Source organism: Thyridium curvatum (genome assembly GCF_004353045.1).
Source record: "Thyridium curvatum strain D216 chromosome Unknown NODE_31_length_406039_cov_82.875441, whole genome shotgun sequence".
Lineage (NCBI taxonomy): Eukaryota > Fungi > Ascomycota > Sordariomycetes > Thyridiales > Thyridiaceae > Thyridium > Thyridium curvatum.
The window spans coordinates 43322-63573 of NW_022156786.1; the positions used below are offsets into that span (position 1 = coordinate 43322).

Genomic DNA, 20252 nt, shown 5'->3' on the forward strand with positions numbered 1-20252 from the left:
ACAGACGTCGTCATACAGGCGCAACAATTGCTTCCTCATGCCCTGGGAAAGGGAGACTCGAATATGATGCCTGCTCTATCTGGGTATCTCCTCTCCAACTCCTTCTCCGAGCCTCGATTTGGGTGCTATATAATACATCCATCTATCCCCTCCACTCACAGTGCCCAGGCATTCTTATCCTCGCCCTCCTTCACAAACGGCTCGTCAATCTTCTTGATGGCAAAGTCGCTGCAAAGAATACTAGTAGATTTTCACCAATGGTTAGCATGCCCTCTCGAGTTGGGGGGAAGGGGGAAACACTCACCACGCCGAAGCGACCAAAGCGTCCAGCTCCGCAATCATGGCGTCCTTCCTGGCGCCGCTCACCAGCCCTTTCGTGATCTGCACCTGCAGGTCCTTGATGCGCCTGCCGACGCCCAGGCTGGACTGCTCGAGCACCCTCTTGCCCAGGCAGTCCGAGTGGAACGCGTGCTGGCAGGGGAAGACGAAGAACTGCCTGCTCAGCAGCGGCAGCGCGCAGGCGTAGCACTTCTCGCCCGGCTCGACGACGGCGTACCGCTGGTCGAGCGCCGCGATGTCGACCTTGATGTTGGCCGCCGTCTGGCTCGACTCGTCCATCTCCCTGCGCAGCGCGTCGATGCTGCGGCCGTAGTCCTCGAGCGCCGCGCAGATCTCCTCCTTGAAGTCGTCGATGACGACAAAGTCCGGGAAGAAGGGGATCAGGTCCTCGATCTTGAGCAGGTCGCACCGCTTGAGGAAGTCGATGGCCGTCTTGATGCCGTTGGACTGCGAGATGACCTTGCGCGCCACCGCCAGCCAGAGCTTCTTGCGCAGCGCCGGGTTCGACATGGGCCTGTCCGCGACGACCGAGGCGAGCTCGATCTCGTTGTGCGAGAGCGCGAGGTCGACCGCCTGCACGTACTGCCCCATGTTTGTGTAGATGTGAACACACGATAGGGTGCGGTGGTTCTGAATACACAGTCGAAGAGCAAAGTCGGGGTCGAACCGCGGCTCGTCTCCTTGTGACTCGAGGTAGGATAGGAGCGCAGTCTCATCCTTCGAGGGATGGGAGGCGTAGATCGACACAAGTGTGTTGTGCACAGCCGCATCGCCAGAGTTGAGCTGGTTCACAACATACTGAAGATAGCGAACTGCTTGGTTCTGCTGTAGGGAGCCCTTGTAGATTCGGTTGTACTCCAAAAGCGCCGGGATGATATTCCTCGGCTTCAGGTTGGACTGTCGCATCAGAATCTCGACCAGCTCGGGTGCTGCATGCGTCATCAGGACGCTGCTGTATCTATAAAAGACCTCGGGGTCTGTCTGCCGCTTGAGAATCGCCAAGGCCTCGGTCCACCGCTCCCTCTGAACCCAGTAGGACAGGACGTAGTTGTAGTCGCTCACGGCGTTTGCAAAGAAGAGTAGCTCGTCCTCACGGCCATGACTGCTGATGACATCGTAGACAGTCTTCTTATCCAGGTCGGACTTGTATTTCGTTACGAAGCTCTGGTACTCTGCCCTGACCGAGTCGAGCTGCTCCTTGGTCTGAGCAGGATTCAGGGTTTCGGAAAGCTCAGCCTTGGTCATAATCGTGTCGTCCAATGAGTTGAGTTTGGCCATGAAGATCTCGATCAGCCAGCTCGCAACCATGATCCTCTGCATGACCGCTGATTTGCTGAAAGTCGCAAGCTTTGTCAGGAGATACTTCCTCAGCGCGTCCTGTTCGTTGTTATCGATGAAAGTCAAAGCAACCTCTTCAAAAGGCTTGCTGCTCTTGCCGTAGACACCAGCCGCCTCGATGAATAGCCTCTTGCTGATCAGATAGTCTCCGGAGCCAGTAGCAACCGCATCTTTCTGAGCCGGCGTGTGGGCGTACTGCAGGGCGGCATCGAATTGCTGCATCTTGAGCATGATCTTCCAAATGTCCCGGTCCTCGTCCTGGACCACGACTTCAAAGATCTCCTGGCCTGTGAAGAGCCAGAATGTATTCTTCTGCAAGTCAACAGACAGCCCAATGGCCTTCTGTCCAGGTTCCAGGATGACCTGGTCATACACGACTTCGTTCGTCAACCTGTTGGTAGCAACGATCCGATTGCCAATCAGGGTGATCAGGTGCCACTGGGTCAGCGCAATTGCTTCAATGGCCTCGTTCGGTTGTTTTGATCGCCTTGAGCGGTCGGCAGAGGCGAGTTGTGACTTTGAAGTAAGCTTAGACTCCGCGAAGACCTTGTTTCCTAGGTCCGGCCCAGCAGGCGTTACGAGCAGCTTTCCATGGAAGACGCCTTGTGATGATAACCACGCATATGCACGGTCCGGGGAGGCATCCTCATAGGAATGCCCGGATTCGGGGTCGGGTGAGACGACCAGTGTAGAGAGCGACGCTGCTGCTGACGATGATCTGCCGAGCTCATGCACAACGGGCTGCTCCCCGTCGAACAGCTTGGTGTATATGGAGCCGCTCCCGTCATGGTGTACCCTGCCTACCCTGCCCACCCAGTGGTACAGCCTTGTCGGCGTGCTCACGAGCACCCTCCGCTGGTCAGATCGCCCGGGTAGGTTGTCCGCCCAGAGGCCCGTGATCGGCCCGTCCGGGAGCTTCTGCAGCCCCTTGACGAACCGCTCCTCCTTTCGGTAGAACTCGGTCGAGGTCTCGATGTAGGCCTCGTAGATGTCGCCGTCGGAAGCGCCCAGCAGGATCTCGCGCGTCGAGGCCGTCGGCAGCGAGGGGTTCCAGGCAACGGCTTGGATGGACACGCCGCGCAAGCGCGCCAGCGGCCGCGGCTGCCGGGACTGCGAGTGCAGGTAGTAGTTCTCGCCGAGGGCGGTGCAGATGATGAGGTGTGAGGCCGTGGGGTCGAGGAACATGCGCTGGATGACGCCGACCTCTGAGGGCTTCTTGGGCAGATCGATGTCTAGGAAGGTGAGAGAGGACCGCCGGTCAGCTCAGGACACAGGCCTCGGTGGTGTGCAGCGAGGGAGGGTTAGTCGAGGGGAAAGGCTCCATACCGTCAATGTCCTCGGGGCGATTGAGATCAATGCGCAAGATGCGCCCGTTGGAGAGCGCGAGGATCAAGACATTGTTGGCGACCTGGGCGGCGACAAAGTCAGCCGCGACAGAGAACTGCAGCGAAACCCGCTGGACATCGAAGATGGGCAGGCCGGCGTCATCGAGGCCGGCGACGCTGTCGGCGGCAACGAAGCCGTTGGATGGATCGAGAGCCATCGGTCTTGATTATGCAGTGGGTGAAAACATGGCCTTGAACCTCGGTGGGCTGGAGACCTCGTGAGTATGCCAGCAAGGACCTGGTCGGGGACGCGGGCGTATATCGTGGATTGGGGGTTGTGGTGTAGGTAGTGGAGGAGCTCTCAGGGAGCTAATACCACGAGAGCACACCCGACAAGACGTCAGTCCTGCCACCCGCAACTCTAAGGCACAACCTCCACAGCCCCACCAGTCAAGCCAAGCCAGCCCCAACACATCAGGATGGATGTGCATAATATCACACCTTCACTAAGTATCGTGGACCTCACAGAACTTCGATGACAATGAGGAGAGTTCATTGAAGGTCACGCTGCGTAAGTAGGTCAGAAATTGAGGCATGAGAGTATTCGAAACCTTCTCTATTCAACCCAAGCCAGCCCAACCATTTACCACTAGATTGCCTAGAAATGTCTACATATAATGCACAAGAAAATGCAAAACAAAAACTCCCCGTCCTTTTGCTCCGAGAATGTTTGATACAAGAACTCCGTGAACAGAAGGTTGCCTTTCCCAAACCAGACCGATGCACCAAATCGCCCAAATGCGTCCCAATGCCCTATCGAGTACAGACCTTCGCTCCAACGAAGCTGTGACCCAGTCATATAGACAAGAAGAAAGGTGAAAGCCACGTGTGGCCGAGCGCGGTTATATATACACATACAGCGTGACTGATACTTCTCACGCCCGTCCTCTATCCCGCAGTGCCACGAGCATGATGCCGTACTGGCGACCCGCGGTGTGGGATTTCTTCCCTTCCGCGAAGCGGCGAAGACGGGCCGGAGTCGGAGTGCCAGGCAGAGAGCACTGGTCGAAATGGCTTTGCCAATACATTCTGCCGAGGTAAATAATGGTGAAAGATAGGTGCCTGTCCCTCCTCAGGCCAGTTCAGCCAATAGTGCTGTCGTCGCCGCTGTAGTCCATCGAGCCGTTCTCGGCAATGTTCCGCGTCGTGCAGTGGCCGGGCACGAGCGGCTTGCGCGCCACCACGACCTTGAGGTTGACCTTGAAGTCCTTGCCCTTCTCCGGATCGAGGGCCAGGTTCTTGAACTGCTCGACGACCCGGTCGAGGATCTGGACCGTGTTGTCCGGGTCCCAGCCCATGTACTTGGTCAGGGGCCGCAGCGTGCCCGCCTCCAGCGCGGCGAGGCAGGCGATGAGCCACAGCTTGCCCAGCGAGTTGTCGATGGGGCTCAGCGGGATCGAGTACTCCTTGACGTCAATGTCGACGAAGCCGGCGTCGGCAAAGAGCTTCGGCTCCATGTGAAAGACGCCACGCATACGGCCTTCTTTGAGGCCCGCCTGCCACAGATCTCGGGCGATCAGATGCAGCTCCGAGTCGGGAGGGAAGGCATCGTAAAAGTTGCGCGAGCCGCGATGGTCATAATAGTCGAGTACTTCTATGTACCCGCCCGGCTTCAGGCAGTGGAAGGCTTGCTGGTAGATGAAGCTCCAGTCGGCAAAGGCGCCAGACATGTTGCGCAAATGGACCATGTCGCACGAGTTTTCTGGGCGCATCCAGTCCATCTGGATCGGCGTGTCAGCCAATCTCATTCCTTGTGAAACACGAACATGCATGTGTACATACCTCGCAGTCATCAATCTCGAAAAAGACATTGTGTGGCACAGCCGTAGGCTGGATGGCAGATGTATCGACACCCACCACCTCACAGTCGGGGAACATCTCGGCCATACCGATGGCCCACTCCCCGGTGCCCGTACCAATGTCCAAGATGTATTTGGGGTCCTCCAGCGGCACGGTCGTAAGCTCGAGGTCAAAGACGTTGAGATAGACCTGGTGTACCACACGCATGCGATCCTGCTCCAGATCGTCATTGGGGAATGAGTACGACCCGCAGTAGCGCCGGCCGTTCTCCCAAACATAGTCGAGCTCGTCGTCGTATATTGACCGGGAGGAGGAGACTCTGTTGGTTGGCGCAAAAAAAAGATTGCATGGGTCAGCTGTTGGTTCCCCCCCCATTGGAAAGCAAACATTCGATGGACGGGAAATCTGGTACATAGCACAAAACAGGGGGGAGGGGTTTGCCTGGAAACGTACACGGTGTTGGCATCGAACCGGTTGCCAGATGCGTATCGACTCGACAAGCTCGGGTAGTTGCTCACGGCATACTTAGACTCCCTGCTGTCCTCTACCACGCTGCCCTGCTCGTCCTCGTCGACCTCGAGGCCGACCGCCTCGTCGTTCTCCTCGCCATCGGCCACGCTCGTCATGTCCGTGTCGTTATCCTCGTCGTATACCGGGCTGGGCGCAAAGCGCACCACCACGCCGCCGCCATTGGGAGCTGCAGCGCCGTTCTCGCCCGCGCCGCGCCTGTAAGCCGGCCCGTGGCTCTGCATCGCGGCGCCGCGGGCCGGGTCTTGCAGTCGCAGTTCATCCGGCGGCATGCTCTTGTTGGGGTTTCTGCCTAGGCTAGCTGCCCGCTCGTTCCGATGCCGACTCTGCTGGACCGCCGCCTCTTCCCCATCACAGACGTCTGTAGCCAGCTTTGCAGAAGTGAGACTCGCGCGGCGGTGTTTGGGGGTTCCGACAAGCTCCTGAAAGCACCAACGATTGGCGCCGGCGCAAACACAAAGCTCCAGCTACCCTCGTCCGGCTTAGTGGTGGCGGTGTCCTGAAAGTGGAATCGCGAACGCTTCGTCCGCCGCTCGGCCTTATCCAACACAGCTGTTGCTCGACACTGCCCTCTGCAATGGTGTGGGAGCTCGGTGACGGGGGGACGGGGGGTTTATCACACTTGCGCAGGAGGAATCATCGCCTGATAAAAGAGACCAGGGCAGGACCGCTAGGTGGGAAGAGCGTGCGTGGTAAGGTAGGTAGACAAGGGCGCGAACGGTGCTCAGGAACCCTGGCGACACCGACGCCGATGCGGAGGCGAGCCTGGGAGAGGCAGCGAATTAATACCAGGCCGTGGGCCTTCCCGGGACTAGTGCGGTCGCCAGCGTCGATGGAGGTGGTCCGACGGGTTGGCAATGACAAGGTTGACATGGTTTGGCTTACTCGAGCATTGTCAAGTCAGTTCCTTAGTGCAGGTGTTAGTGTTGGTCGCCTTTCCGCTTCGCAAGTAACTACTTGTAACTACTTGTAGGGGGGGGGGGGGGGCGAGGCGGGCGAACAATGGACAACTGACTGGGTGACGCCCAAGAATCCACACCTAGGATCCAAGTACAGAAGAGACTCGGTCGGGCTGGAGCCCGCCACAGCCAGGCCAGAAGTCAGAGCCCGGAGGCGGAGGGAGCTCAGGACGGTACATGTGGGCCTGCGCGCGCCGTGGTCACGAAAGTACCTCGTCCTCTTCGTCTTTCAACCAACTCAGGTACAAGTAGTTAACTCTCGTCGCGGTCTCGCCGCGCCAAGGGAACGGGCCTTGGGATTCATGGCCCAGAAAGCCGTGTCCCATGAAGAGACCTCGAGGCACACTCGGACCTGGCGGCGCCAAAAGCAACGTGCTACCTAGGTAGGCTACCTACCTAGTGTCTCCTGTCTGCTACGGAACCCGCCCGCCCAAACTTGTCCACCTTTCCCTCTGGATCTACTTGTATATGCGTATGCATGCATACTCCGTACACGCATGTACAATACAATAAGAAGCCCTGCTTCCTCAGAGTCCCCCCTTCTTCAGTGGGCTTGTGGGCACAGTGGATGCTGCATGGATGGGGGACTCTGGCTCTCTGCTCGACACATGGATTCCATGAGGTCCATGGAGCGGAAGCTCTGCGACTCTGGTCCTACTGGCTCGCATGCTGGCAAGCGGCTTCCCCGGTTCGGTCTAGGGACGTTTTGCAGGAGCGCTACAGGCGGGGCAGCGCTAAGGAGATCTCAGGTTGGGACGAAAGACCACCTGGGCAGCCCACACACTCTGCAAGCACGGACGCATCTTCCCAGCAGCTGGTGGAACCGACACCCCCCCTGAGAGAGCCAAGTTACGGAGTAGCCCAGGCGAGTCGGGACCCTTATCTGGCCCGCGGAGGGGGCCAAACGCTCCGACAAATTGGGTTTGGATGTCTCTGCATCTTTGCCCGGACGGACGGGTGCCTGCGTTGTGACATCTATCAGAGCTGCAGCTGGTTCTCCAAGATGATGCACTTCTTCCATCACAGTGCAGCTCACCAAAAACTACCTACTGCAAGAGAAGCAATAGCAGCCACAGGGGTGACAACGCACCGCACCGGCGCCGAGGCATGGGTTTCGCTTGCGCAGGCATGCAGCAGCGCATCTCGCCTTAGCACTGCAACCTTGCATAAGGGACCTGGCTCCCCGACCAGTTGGACGCATCAGGCAAACGATCCCGTCATGCGGGTAGACGTGCCCCGGGGCGGCGCCCTGGAGGATCTCTGTTAGCTTGCCCAGCTGTGCCATCGTGCATCGCTTATTAGTTATTAGTCCCAAAGAAGCACACACCACGCCCGTGTCTCCTTTTGCTCGTGGCGAGACAAGCCAAGTGCTTCCTCCGCTGCAGAATGAACGAGTCTCAGTGATGCCCGCCATTGGTCTCCCGACCCGTCGACTGATGCGGGCTACGAGGTACGTACGGAGTAGATGTGCTGTCTGACGATGTATGACGAAGGCATGTTCCCCAATTCCCCTCCCCACTTATGAGATTGCAACCCACAGGGCCTGGCATCGCCAGCGAAACAATGCATGGCGAAATCTCGCAGCGGTCCTCTTGGGCCCCTGGCCGAGGTTGGTTTTACGCCGCCAAAAGGCCCACGGATCACGATCGACGCCCTCGGTACCTGGCAAACAAAGGTCGTACGGATCTACAAGTACAATACAAAGAACGTAAAAGCGGTCCCCCGTCCGTCCCTGAATCATGAGCCCCTTGTTCTGCAACTGAAATTGACCCGCCAAGTCCCGGCCGGCCCCCCCAAAGATCAACGGGACGAGGGATCGTCGGGTGGGAGGGCTACCTACCTGCCCAGCTGCCAAAGCAATTTAAGGTTTGCCCTACTTGCCTGAGTACCCATAGCAGACCGCGGGTCCAACGGCCGTCACTCAGTCTTCCCGCGTGTCGTGACCGGAGAATCGCCGAATGTGGCGATGTTCCATTCCTGCTCCAAGCTTCCACTGTTCTATCAAGGAAGAACGAGGCTTGAACTACGCGAGGCATGGCTTGCCCACAACCGTGGGCCTGGGTAAAAAGGCGTTGAAGATGTTTGAACCGCGCGGATCTGGCCAAGGGAGATCGATCGGATGTGGAGGCCAGGTGGGGTTCGGTATCCAGCGACAGGACCTTCTCGAGTCTTTGAAAAGAAGAATCAATCTGAGGTTTCTCACGAGGGTCTAAGTGTGCTGGGTAGATAGATGTCAAAAGTCGTCTCTGTCAAGAAGCAGATTGTCCTGGCTAGACTCCATCGCGACAAACCCACAACTTCAGTCGTCGGCTACGTGACCCGAAGCTGCCGAATACACAAATATCCATTCCTCTTTCCTGCAGAATAGCATATCCCTCGGCCGGGCAGGCAGACTGGGCCGGGTCGGAGAGACGGCTCCACGAAAGCAACCGAGACACTACTGAACCTTTCCAGATTTTTATCACTGCATCCCCTTCGCGGTGTTGGCAATCAGCCCATTTCCCACTATGCTTTGAGACATGCAAGTGGAGAGAATGGGTATCGTTTGCCTTCCTCTAGTCTCATCTTCAAGAAAGAATCCCAGAAGCATGGCTACAACCGTGAGGGCCCGAGACCAAGCCGTTGCGAGCACCACCTCACCGGGTCCCCGACGGAAGATCCGCCTCGAAGAAAAGCCCTCCTCCCAGTATGAATCAAGCGGAGGTCAGAATAGTTGACAGAAGTCCATCACGAGATACCTCGATGTGAACAATGGACATCCTTGCCACGTCCTTGTTATGGAACTAGGAAGGGCTGTCCCACTACCTAAAACCGATGGGCTGGATGGATAGTCGAGTCCTTCTGTTAGCAGCCCGTCGAGTAATATGGCCATCACTTGGTGGAGGAGGTACACCATTTAACCCAGTTCGAGGATCTCGCGAGGCGCGTCCAGCCGTTTCCCTCGGCAGCTTCTCTCATATGTCTCGATCGCCGTCGAGCCAAGCATCGAGCTTCATCTCATGGCCAATGGCAATCTTCTCAAGGCACCAAGTTTCCGACGATGATTGGTTCTTGAACGGCGCCGACAGCGCGGGCCCACTTGTGAGATGATATCACATCCCGTCTCCGCGAGGTTCTCCATGCCCAGATAGATCCATCGCCATGTTGCTGACTAGGAGCAAACTCATGGCCAAGAAAGAATCCCAGCCCCCCGAAGAAAAACCTGATATGCATTTTCTCATATCGTAAAAGTGAACACCCCGTAACGCGTCGCTGGCAGAACCTGCCCGCGAGTCAAGGCAGTGGTGTTGCGGCTCTGCATGACTAAGTTGCCAACGTTGTCATAAATGACCATTTGACGACACTTTTCGGATCTTCACCTGATCGGGCATAATGCCGGAGCGGACAGGCATTGATCTTATATCGTTGATTACATGTGTCTATCCCGGTGCCTCGGAAAGCAGCTCGTATAGAGGAATCTCACGATGTACTGTCTTGTGATCAGTTGGCTATTTGGGTTCATGACTCGTGGGGCTGACGAGAGGAGAACTGTACGCAATTATGCCGCGGAGAGGATGAAGGAGCCTGCTGCTCACTTCAGGAGCATTTGATGATTTCAGGCTACTCCAAAAGAAACTCCTTGAGTCCATGTAGCGGATGCCTTTCATGGTTTCAAAGTCCAAGGTAGGCACCGTGTCGGCAACTGCATGCACCTGCCTCTTCTCAAGCTTCCGTATTGTAAGCGAGGTCTCTTCAACATTCCCTTACTTAGGGAGGAATGAATATCCGGTTTTCCAACCGGATTCCCGGGAATGTTAGAGTGAGATCGAGCCCGAACCCGCGGTTGCGTATCGCGGCTGGACCCGCAGCCTTCGAGAGTGCGGACAGGAAAACCAGCGTGACGACGAGTCAGATCCAGTGGGTAGAAGGTAGGAACAGTCATTCATCAAATTATAGGGCATTTCCGTCAAAAAATCTAGTTCTCGTCTAAATGGGTTCGTCCCGCGCAAAGAGTCAAGTCTTCGTGATGTGGACGGCCATGGCAATCCGCAGTCACCGCAACATGGACTGCCCTCGCCCAATGTACCCTCTCCATTGCCAACCTGGTCGTGCCTCATCACCTCTCATCTTTTTCCCGGACCAGGTAGCGAAAACAAAAACAACAACATCAAAAGACCCGTGTGCCATGACGCACATATTGACCAAACTCCTTTTTTAAGGCAAGATGAGCGCAATTATATGCAGAGAATCTCTACTGAATCGGCATCTAGGCGGCGATGGCCTGAGCAATACCGTTGACGATCTCGACCTTCCTCTTCTTGTTGCCCTCGACAGGCTGGGGAGTGTCGGTGACAGGCTCCTTGTCGGACATGACGTCCTTGCCAGCAACGATGGGGAAGGGGCTGAGGACCTTGCTGATGTCGCCCCACCACTTCTCACCAAACTTGCGGTACCACTCGACGGTGATCTTGAGGCCCTGCTCGAAGCTGGTCTTCTGGTCCCAACCAAGCTGGCGCAGCTTGGTGCCGTCGACGGCGTAACGGTGGTCGTTGAAGGGACGGTCGTGGGTGTACTTGACCCACTTGTTGAACTCCTCCTGGCTGTCATGAGGGATGCCAACCTCGGTCAGCAGCTTGCTGCACAGCTGGAGGTTGGAGATCTCGTCGTAGGATCCGACGTTGTAGACCTGGCCGATCTCACCCTTGTGCAGGATGGTGTCGAAGGCATCGGCGGCATCACCGGCGAAGAGGTAGCGGCGGGTAGGGCTGCCGTCGCCGTGCAGGACAACGGGTTGCTTGCGGTTCAGCAGGCATGAGAACTTGGGAATGATCTCTGCAACGCCATTAATATGAATCGCCCCTTTGAGGCCAGGTGGGCAATACTGTGCGGTGCGACTTACTCTCGGGGTATTGGTGGGGGCCATAGACGTTGTTGCTGCGAACGACAATGACAGGGAGCTTGAAGCTCTTCTGGTAAGAGTGGACCAACATCTCGGCGGCGGCCTTGCTGGCGGCGTAGGGGTTGGTCGGGGCGAGGATGGAGCTCTCGAGGAGGTCATCGTCGTCGTCCTTGACCTCACCGTAGACCTCGTCGGTGGAGATGTGGATGAAGCGCTTGATACCAACCTTCTTGGCACTCTCGAGAAGGACGTGGGTGCCGTAGACGTTGGTGTGGGTGAAGCCGTACGAGTTACCGAAGCTCAGGTCGACGTGGGACTGCGCGGCAAAGTGGAAGATGGTATCAATGTTGTACCGCTCGAGGCAGTCAAGAACCTCGCGGGGGTTGGTGATGTCTCCGTGGTAGAAGCTGAAGTTGCGCTTGTCGTTGAGAGCGCGGGTGTTGTTGAGGGACGCGCAGTAGTCAAGCTTGTCGAACGAGACAATGTTGTAGGCGTGGGGGTAGGTGATGGTCAGGTGTCGAACCAGCCAGCAGGCACTGCACTTGAATGTTAGAACACCGGCCCTGCAAAGTCGCACTTTCTATGCCTTGTGAACCTATGTGATATACGCACATGAAACCAGCACCGCCGGTGATCATGATGTTCTTAACATCGGGCAGAGGCTCGAACTTGGTGCTGCCGGTCAAGACAGGGGCATCTTGCCAGACACCGAAGTCCTCAAAGAAGTTGCGGGCACCTGTGTCAAAGCAGCATTGTCAGTCTCAATTGCGACGTAGGGATCGGGAGAGAGCCAATTACCCTGGTTGCCGTCGGCAGAAGTGCTACCCATGGTTGCAGATGTGAAGGCTGAGAGAAGAGAAAAGGCGGTATAGGAGGGATCGCAGGAGATCTGGACCGCAAAAGAGGTTGACAATGGTCAGTCAGCTGGTCTCTGGATCAAGTTGCCGAGCAGCTCAGGAACAACTGACCTATGGGTATTGAAAAATCTAGAGGTTTTGTCCTTTTCTTCCAGAGAGAAATGGTAATTGGAAAAGACGCGACGAGGGGACAAGTGTCAAAACTTTGGTGTGGAGGACGAAGACGGTGTCTCTCCCTTGGCTTGGGAAGTCTTGGGAGGAGGTGGTGGGTTGTCCTAGCTCGGAGGGAAAGAGGGGCACTAAGCTTATCGCACACCTGCGCAAATGCCCTCTGGATTTTCTGGCGAGATGGAGGTGGTACAGGCTACTACCAAGTTAGAGGTACCAGGCTGGGCGGATGTGGCATTCAGCTTGCCAGGATCAACAGGTTTGGCTCTCTTATTAATAATAAACAAGGCTCTTTTACAAGTACTTGTAGAAATCTGCAGCCAGACCAGACAAGCGGTCGGTGGATGTGAGGGTCTTTGAGGGTGTTGATCCATTATTCCCCCCTCCCTCACCCCGATGCAGAATGCCTACATTACGGACTAAACTTGATGATTCGAGTTGACCTGCAGAAGACAACGCGACTTGACACGGCAATCCACTGCAGTAACATGATGCCAACTGATGGATCTTGTCCCTTCCTCTGCTGTTGTCTGCCCGTCTCCGTACTGTTACTCGGTAATCACACCTGATGTGACCGACGAGTTCGGGTCCACCGAAAGCCAAAGGGCAGAGATCAACCAGGGGTATCCTACCAAAGAGGGGATGTGACAGCCATGTAGGTACTCCGTAAGGCCCAGGGAAAAAATTCAATTCAACACGAACCAGGGTCTAAAAGGCACGGTCCTCGTAGTGATGGTGCGCAGCAGACCGCCTGACGAGACCGTAGGCTGGCTGGTCCTGGCTGGCTGACTCTGATGACTGCAGCAGGGTGCCGCACCATTTCAATTAACACGAGCGTTAGTTTAGCGCGGCTTATTTATATCACTCCCGTAGACCAGGTACGAGCTCGAGTAGGGGTCTTGTGTGGTTGCATTACCAGCAAACACATGAAATCATGGAACCATCAAACCAAAAATCTCTGACGTCGGAAAGGAACTCCTTTGATGCCTATCGTAAAGGCTGCGAAAAACGGTACCTACCTAAGGTACCTTAGGTTAGGTAGTCTTGAAGAGCACTTTGCTACATCTCGAAAAAAAAAAAAAAAAAAACATCGTGGCGCCTTGGTCTAGATTCTACCTAGGAGAAAATAGAAATGCCGGAATGAGGACGCAACCCCTGAGATCCGCATACCTTTGCGGCCGCTTGCTCAAAGGAGGAAAATTTTTGCAGCCGCAAATGCGACCACCGCGCAAGGTAGCGTGTCGACGATGGCATCCCTTTTGGCACCAGCAGCGGTCGCCCCCATAAGGCCTTTCTAGGGAGCTGGCTAGGCTGCGCCTACAGACGCGATCTGCCTGCGAATCATCCACCCACGGCGCAGTCATTTCCTTTGGGTGCAACACTATTGATGGTCTAGTAAGCAGGTAATCTTTTCTTTTTCCCATTCTAGATGGGGGCCCGTTATCACCACCAAACAGATGCTGTCTTCTCTTCCGAGTTCTAGCCCCCAAAAAGCCAATTTCCAGCCTCAGGGGAAGGACACCATCAAGGCATGTCTGGGCGCAACTGATACGTGATAACGGTGGGGGTGACGAAGAGTTTCACGATTTCAGGTGATTGAGGCGTTGAGAAGGCAGGCCGACACGATCAAAGGTCAATACACGCTGACAGTCACGGCTGAAATTATCCATGGCCAATACTGGTACTTCTATCTGGAATGATCGTGAGCGGCCTTGTCGCATGTTAACACTGGGTGAAGAGAAGAAACCCGAGTGATACCCAACTACACAGCTCAAGTGCCCTGCCCTTTAAGTTTCAGACCTTCAGCTTACTTCGTAAGTAGGCCCAGATAGGTCTGTCAGAAGCTTCAATTGGCTACCTTATTGCCTGCTACCTGTCAAACTTGGCCCCCTTTTTCCATTCGAGATCACCGTTTTTGGACCTGAACTGTACTTGTACACCACTTTGTGCATCAGATCAGCCAAACACATCCTTGCCTTTCTCCATTACGGAGCATGATATGGGCTGGGATATTTCTCCGTAGGGTCCAATCACAGGGTATTAGGCTGACTGGAGATCGCCATTAAAGGGTGGGCTTGGCGGGCGCTGCCGAGCGTCCATACGAGGATCAATGGAGATTGTGCGAGTGATGGCCAATCTTTGTCGTTCCTGCTGGCGTCAGACCACCATTTTCTCTTTTGACATGCGAGATGCTACGGTGATGTCCCACCCCTCAGGGCTCATTACGGAGTACGAGGCTCTGTGATGCTATGATGGGCTCGACGAACAGCTACGGAGTAGTACGTGATGCCACAAGAGAATTCAATACGGACAGAGCATCATTCAAACATGCGCTGCAACGGTGAAACCCATATGAACTGGCTGCATTGCCAACGACACAACTGGCTTGGCGTGGCGTTGCCAGTTTTTCGTCTGTCTGTCCAAATGCGAGATAGAGTTCAGCTGGCTCATTACCACAAGTCACACAGCGTTGACTTGTCCGCCAGACAGCGCCACTTGTGTCCGAATCTGTCTTACAGCCAGCCTTTTACACACTCGAGCCTGAGACCCGAGAAAGGAGCGAGGATAGGGAGAAATGATAGAGGCCAGGGGGCACGGTCCGGCCAAGGAGGGATGCAACATGGCCTCCTTCGTGCAAGTCGACCCCAGGTCGTTTCTCTCTTGTTTGATGAATATCTAGAGAGCTTCACTGCCACATTGTGATACACCTCGCAATCTCAAACTGCTTGTCGCATGTCATAGGCAGTGTGGCGGTGGGGAGAGCATTGTGAGGCCTTGGCCGTGTAAGTGCCGTCGCATCCGGCCACGGCCAAGGCGGGGATTGGGGGACCACGACTGAAACCAGACCTCCCTGGGCGACACTCCATGACAGCGATCTGCCGGCCGAGTGGCCTTTGATATATCAACCAATGCAAGACTTCGACAGACCCATTCTAGCCATTCCAACTCATTGCGTGTCTGGAGATAACCGCTTGGCGTTCTGTGCGCCTGCACCAAGACGCGTCGGGTTCCGTGCCGTTGTTTAATTGGAATGTCGCTGGCTTTTTTGGCGTGGCGGCTTTTTCAGTGCGGTCCGCATGGAATGAATCCTGGAAGGGCAGACTAAAGAGGCAGGGCTCCACAAAGTACTTGCCTGTCGAGGTACCGTATTCGCTGTTGATGCTCTAGATCCAAAGACCGTATCGGCCTAACCGTTGTTCTTTTGGGGGGGATTCAGCTCAAGGGCTTGAAGGGCTACCTACTCCGTCTACCTTGCCTCAAAGTACTGCCACCAACCCTTCCTGATTTCCATCCGAACAATCCCCCTGTGTACTTGCGCCTACTGCATACAGCATCGACAATCTCGCTGCCTTGCATTCCCCGCTCTACCCTCCATTTTATTGAAGGGCTGACTGATACTTTCCCAGGAGGTCTAGCGCTTCCCTCGTACCACCAAAAAAGTTCGCTGACACGGGGGGTACTTGGGGCACTTAAACGAGCCGATCCTCTGGATATTATTACAACCCCAGCTGACGCACCCTTCTTTCCCTTCTATTCTCTGACGGCCATCCTTGTCGCTTATCCCTCCCGACCTTGTGTCCAACTCGCCTGGTTGAGGTATCGCGACAGCGGCTCTTGACGTTTTCTTCTTCTTTCGTACCGACTTCTCCCCTCGAGTATTCCCTACTCCCTCTACTACTGTTTTAATCCACTGTTCGCATCCCGACTCGCGACGCGTACAAACGACAATGGCTGCTGCAGACCACCGCACGGAAAGGGCGGCCTCGATTGCCTCCTCTTCCACCGAGGCTGGCGCCTACGACGAGAATGAGAGGCTCGCCAAGCTCGACCACACCGAGGATGGCATGAAGAGCAAGACCCCCGAGGAGATGGAGATGGGAGATGAGAGCGAGGACAAGACCCTCCTGCCCCAGGAGACCGAGAAGCCGCAGCCGCCCAAGAACTCGTTTCTGTCGGCGTTGATCTGGATGGTCATCAACACCTTGGCCACCATTGGCATTGTAAGGGATCCTGTAGTCATAGCATCTCTCCCGGAATGCCTCCGCTGACAAGCATTCACAGGTTTTCACCAACAAGGCCATCTTCTCGGATCCCTCGCTCAAGCTGGCCCAGCTGACGTTTGCCGCCTTCCATTTCACCATTACCTGGCTCACCCTGTTCGTCCTGTCGCGCCCGCAGTTCGCCTTCTTCGCTCCCCGGAGAGCCGGCATCCGCGACATCCTGCCGCTCTCCGTGGCCATGGCCCTGAACGTCATCCTGCCCAACCTGTCGCTGGCGTTCTCCTCGGTCACCTTCTACCAGGTTGCCCGCATCCTGCTGACGCCCTGTGTCGCTGCCATGAACTTTGTTCTCTACCGGTCGACTCTGCCCATGAACGCCATTCTCGCTCTCGTCCCCGCCTGTGCTGGTGTGGGCATTGTCTCGTACTACGACTCTCTTCCCACCGACGACGCCAACGTGAAGACCACCTCTGGCCTCGGGGTCATTTTCGCCTTCACCGGCATCTTCGCCTCGTCTCTGTACACCGTTTGGATTGCGAGCTACCACCGCAAGCTGCAAATGTCGAGCATGCAGCTCCTCTTCAACCAGGCGCCCGTTTCCGCCTTCATGCTTCTCTACGTCATTCCCTTTGTCGACACTTTCCCCGTGTGGACCGAGGTTGCCGTCAGCCGCTGGATCATGATTCTTATGGTAGGCTTGAGACGCGGAAACGCCCTTGTTTTGCGCAGACTGCTGACATGAAGAACTCTAGTCTGGTCTTTTCGCTTCCCTGATCAACATCTCGCAATTCTTCATCATCGCTCAGACTGGCCCTGTTTCCAGCACTGTCGTCGGTCATGTCAAGACCTGCACGATCGTTGCCCTGGGATGGATGACTTCTGGCCGTGCCATCGGTGACAAGTCTGTTCTCGGTGTCTTCATTGCCCTTGGCGGCATTATCGCGTAAGTTGATAACAACCCATTCAGTTCCCAGAACCGGGAGAATGTAGCTGACCAACCTCTAGTTACTCCATTGTGATGCTTAAGGAGAAGGCCAGGGGCCAGCCGAACAAATAATTGATATATCTGGGCCTTTTTTTCAGGGGGTTCAACGAAGGGGAAACGTTTGGCGTTCAATGTAGACTTGTTTGGTAAACATGTAGAAAACCACGGTCGGTTAAGGGGGGCATCATCTCATATTGCTTCTCAAGGTCTAGAGCAATAAATAAATAAAAAACAATTTGAAAACGCTAAAAAAGATACTTGAAAGGTTCTAAAGATTGAACCTGGTCCTCTTCTTCTCCATCTTGGCCTTCCACTCCCAAGGCAGCTTATCCTCCCCTTCGCTGCCCGCCCTACCAATGCCCTTGTCTACTCGCCTCAACTTGAGCGTCATCCTCGGCCCGAGCTCCTGCAGACCCGCCCGGACGTCCTCGAGACCCTTGATCTCCTTGCCCTCTGCGTTGGTCGCGCTCTTCTCGGTCGTGCGCTTCTCGCGGAAGACGTACCGGTGCCTCCTGACGAACAGGTAGTCGCGCTGGTTGTGGATGGTGACGACCTGGCGGCCCTGCACCTCGGGCTGCGGCGGGAAGAGGGTCTGGAACAGCTTGGCCGTCAGCAGGCCGAGCGGCGTGCGGAAGTTGTTGAGCAGCAGCTCCGGGTAGTGGTTGGTCGGGTTGCCGTGGCCGGGCAGCTTCTTGCCCTCGAGCCAGTTGGAGATGCTGAAGTGGAACGAGGGCCCCTCGGGCAGGTGGACGAGGGTCAGGCCCGTGGGCCGCTTCTGGTCCTCCTTGAGGACGAGCAGGGCCGTGTAGTCGCGGTTGGCGGCGAACCTGGCGATCTCGCGCAGCGAGTACTTGTGGCCGTAGCGGTGGGCGGAGCGCGGCACGTAGTGGCTGTTGGGGAAGAGGGTGCAGAAGAGGTGCGCCTCGCGGTGGAGGGTCGAGTTGAGCGAGGTGGTGACGAGGACCTTGGGCATGCGCGGCGGCTCGTCGGAGAAGAGCATGGGGAACTTGAGGGCGAGCGAGGACGGGGTCAGGTCGAGGTTGGTGCTGGTCGTCGAGGGCGCGAGGCTGGGCTTGCGCTGGGCGCGCTTGGCCCTGATCCGCTCCAGGCGCTCCTGCTGTGCCTCCTCGTCCTCCTCGTCGTCGGAGCCGAGCATGCTGTCTACCTCGTCGTCGTCTTCCTCGTCGTCCTGGTCACCCTCGCCGTCCTTCTCCGCCTCGGCCAGGGCCTTGGCCTCCTCCTCCTCCAGGCGCCGCCGCTTCAGCTGCGCGACGTCCACCACCGTGCCCAGGCTGTCGTCGTCGACGTCGTCCCATATCCTCTTCTTGTCGATGCTCGCGGGCTGGTTCCGCGCCAGCCGCTCCGCGCGGAGCTCCGGGTCCTGGTCCTCTTCCTTCTTCCTCCGGTAGCGCTCCTCGCGGCGGGTCTTGTCGGCGTGCTTCTTCTGCTTGACGAACAGGTTCTGCCGCTGGATCTTGTTGCCGACTTTGAAGCCGCCCCCCGAGGAGGTGCCGCGCGAGGACCCCATCTCTTTTGCGTGCTGAGTCTGGGCGTAGGGGGAGCTGTCGTCGAAGAGGGAATTGGCAGAGAACAGAATATGCGTTTTAGGTGAGTTTCGGCGTATGCGCATCGATACCGTCGGGGTTGATTGGCCTTGAGATTTTTTTTCTGCCGATAAGGTGGGCATGTCTGTCGCTGATAACGATAAGAAATTACGGCTTGTTGGTAGAGCTGAGCAGTGGGCGAGGGCAAATGTTAGGGGCACAGCTAGGCGGTCTCCCAGTGGAGAACCAGGTACACTTTGGACACTTGAATGTTCCAACTCCTGGGTCAGCATTCAACGTTCCATGGATGTTTGTCATGAAGCTCAAATTAAGAATTTTAATCTTTTTAATGATAAGTTCAGATGAATAGTGAGGAGTTGAGACGAAGTAGGGAGCGCAATTGCATGCAAGGGAATCTCCCATGTCGCCTACCTAAGAATGTAGGGCCAAATGTCAACCACACCCGATAGCCTGTCGCAGTCGTGCTTTTCTCCCAATCCCAGAACAGACTGAAGCTGCGGCTATTCTTTATTTCTTCACAGTTTGCGTTCATGACTTGACGCGGCCGGGATCTGTCGATGGGTTTTAGCCACAGGAGCAAGTGATGGTTAGATTAGTTGACGGACTGCTGATAGAAGTACTTTACTATCCATCAAGGCAGTAGGATAACCCTTCCGAGTTCCAGGGCAAGGATGTGACAAGTATTGATTGTTAAGATTGAGGTAGCTCCTGATGAACTTCCATCAAAGTGTCCCAGAATGTGTTCGTCAGGCTCTCGAGGATGTCCGTCGGTGCCATATTCTTGGATGCGTCGCTGTATTTCATGTCAACAAACCTACAGTTGAATGATCTACCGTCCCACATGCCCTGGAGGAACAGCTTCTGGGCATAGTCTGCGGTCATGGTGAACACGTTCTTCGTGTCTGCCTTGATGACGCATTCGAGGGTAGACATGATACAACTATTCAGACGCCCACTTGAGGAGTAACCCCGGACATCAGAACGTGGCACCGACCAGTAGCCCGCCCGATCTTTCTACGGCCTCCAGACCCTCCCCCGGCTTGAGCGGATCCGTGGGCAGGCCGCTCCGAGCGAGACGGGGCCGTACCGAGCGAGGTCCATTGTGCTAGGCTTGTCTCCAGGGTCTTCATCTAAATTAGATGACATGTGATGCAAGTGGTCCCAAGAATGTGGTTCTCACCACTTGGATGCCGATTGCTCCCATGCTACCGAGTAGTTCGTGCAGTTCTCGGGACACACTTGCCAATGGAAACCGTGCGGGGAGATCTGCTAGATCAACTTGGGGAAAATTAGACCCGCTCCAGGCTTTTCTAGAGTCTTGAAAACACTCCAGTTTGGTAGTAGTTCTGTGACCGAAAAAAATGCTGAATAAATACCTGACGCCTCGCCGTGCTTTGCTCAATCCCTGCCGAGTCATGCGTACCAGTTCACTAATACCTGAGCCGAGC

General features: G+C 55.9%; 5 protein-coding genes across 5 annotated transcripts; 1 reads left to right on the plus strand and 4 right to left on the minus strand.

Annotated features, from left to right (window-relative positions):
* Nucleotides 1–155: 155 nt before the first annotated feature.
* E0L32_005715 (uncharacterized protein) lies at nucleotides 156–3220 on the minus strand (the record flags this gene model as incomplete). Its single annotated transcript, XM_031140267.1, has 3 exons — nucleotides 156–228; nucleotides 305–2909; nucleotides 3004–3220. The coding sequence occupies 3 exons, from the start codon at nucleotides 3218–3220 to the stop codon at nucleotides 156–158; spliced, it is 2895 nt and encodes a 964-aa protein (XP_030995482.1).
* A 924-nt stretch (nucleotides 3221–4144) lies between these two features.
* Nucleotides 4145–5662, minus strand: E0L32_005716 (uncharacterized protein; the record flags this gene model as incomplete). The annotated part of the gene is made up of 3 exons (XM_031140269.1): nucleotides 4145–4783; nucleotides 4845–5181; nucleotides 5316–5662. 3 exons carry the CDS (start codon nucleotides 5660–5662, stop codon nucleotides 4145–4147), a joined length of 1323 nt encoding a protein of 440 aa, XP_030995483.1.
* A 4933-nt stretch (nucleotides 5663–10595) lies between these two features.
* Nucleotides 10596–12057, minus strand: E0L32_005717 (uncharacterized protein; the record flags this gene model as incomplete). Its single annotated transcript, XM_031140270.1, has 4 exons — nucleotides 10596–11161; nucleotides 11229–11791; nucleotides 11841–11964; nucleotides 12027–12057. 4 exons carry the CDS (start codon nucleotides 12055–12057, stop codon nucleotides 10596–10598), a joined length of 1284 nt encoding a protein of 427 aa, XP_030995484.1.
* A 3924-nt stretch (nucleotides 12058–15981) lies between these two features.
* E0L32_005718 (uncharacterized protein) lies at nucleotides 15982–17311 on the plus strand (the record flags this gene model as incomplete). The annotated part of the gene is made up of 4 exons (XM_031140271.1): nucleotides 15982–16254; nucleotides 16316–16945; nucleotides 17007–17197; nucleotides 17260–17311. 4 exons carry the CDS (start codon nucleotides 15982–15984, stop codon nucleotides 17309–17311), a joined length of 1146 nt encoding a protein of 381 aa, XP_030995485.1.
* A 196-nt stretch (nucleotides 17312–17507) lies between these two features.
* On the minus strand, nucleotides 17508–18869 carry E0L32_005719 (uncharacterized protein; the record flags this gene model as incomplete). The annotated part of the gene is made up of 1 exon (XM_031140272.1): nucleotides 17508–18869. One exon carries the CDS (start codon nucleotides 18867–18869, stop codon nucleotides 17508–17510), a length of 1362 nt encoding a protein of 453 aa, XP_030995486.1.
* Between the last annotated feature and the right edge of the window lie 1383 nt (nucleotides 18870–20252).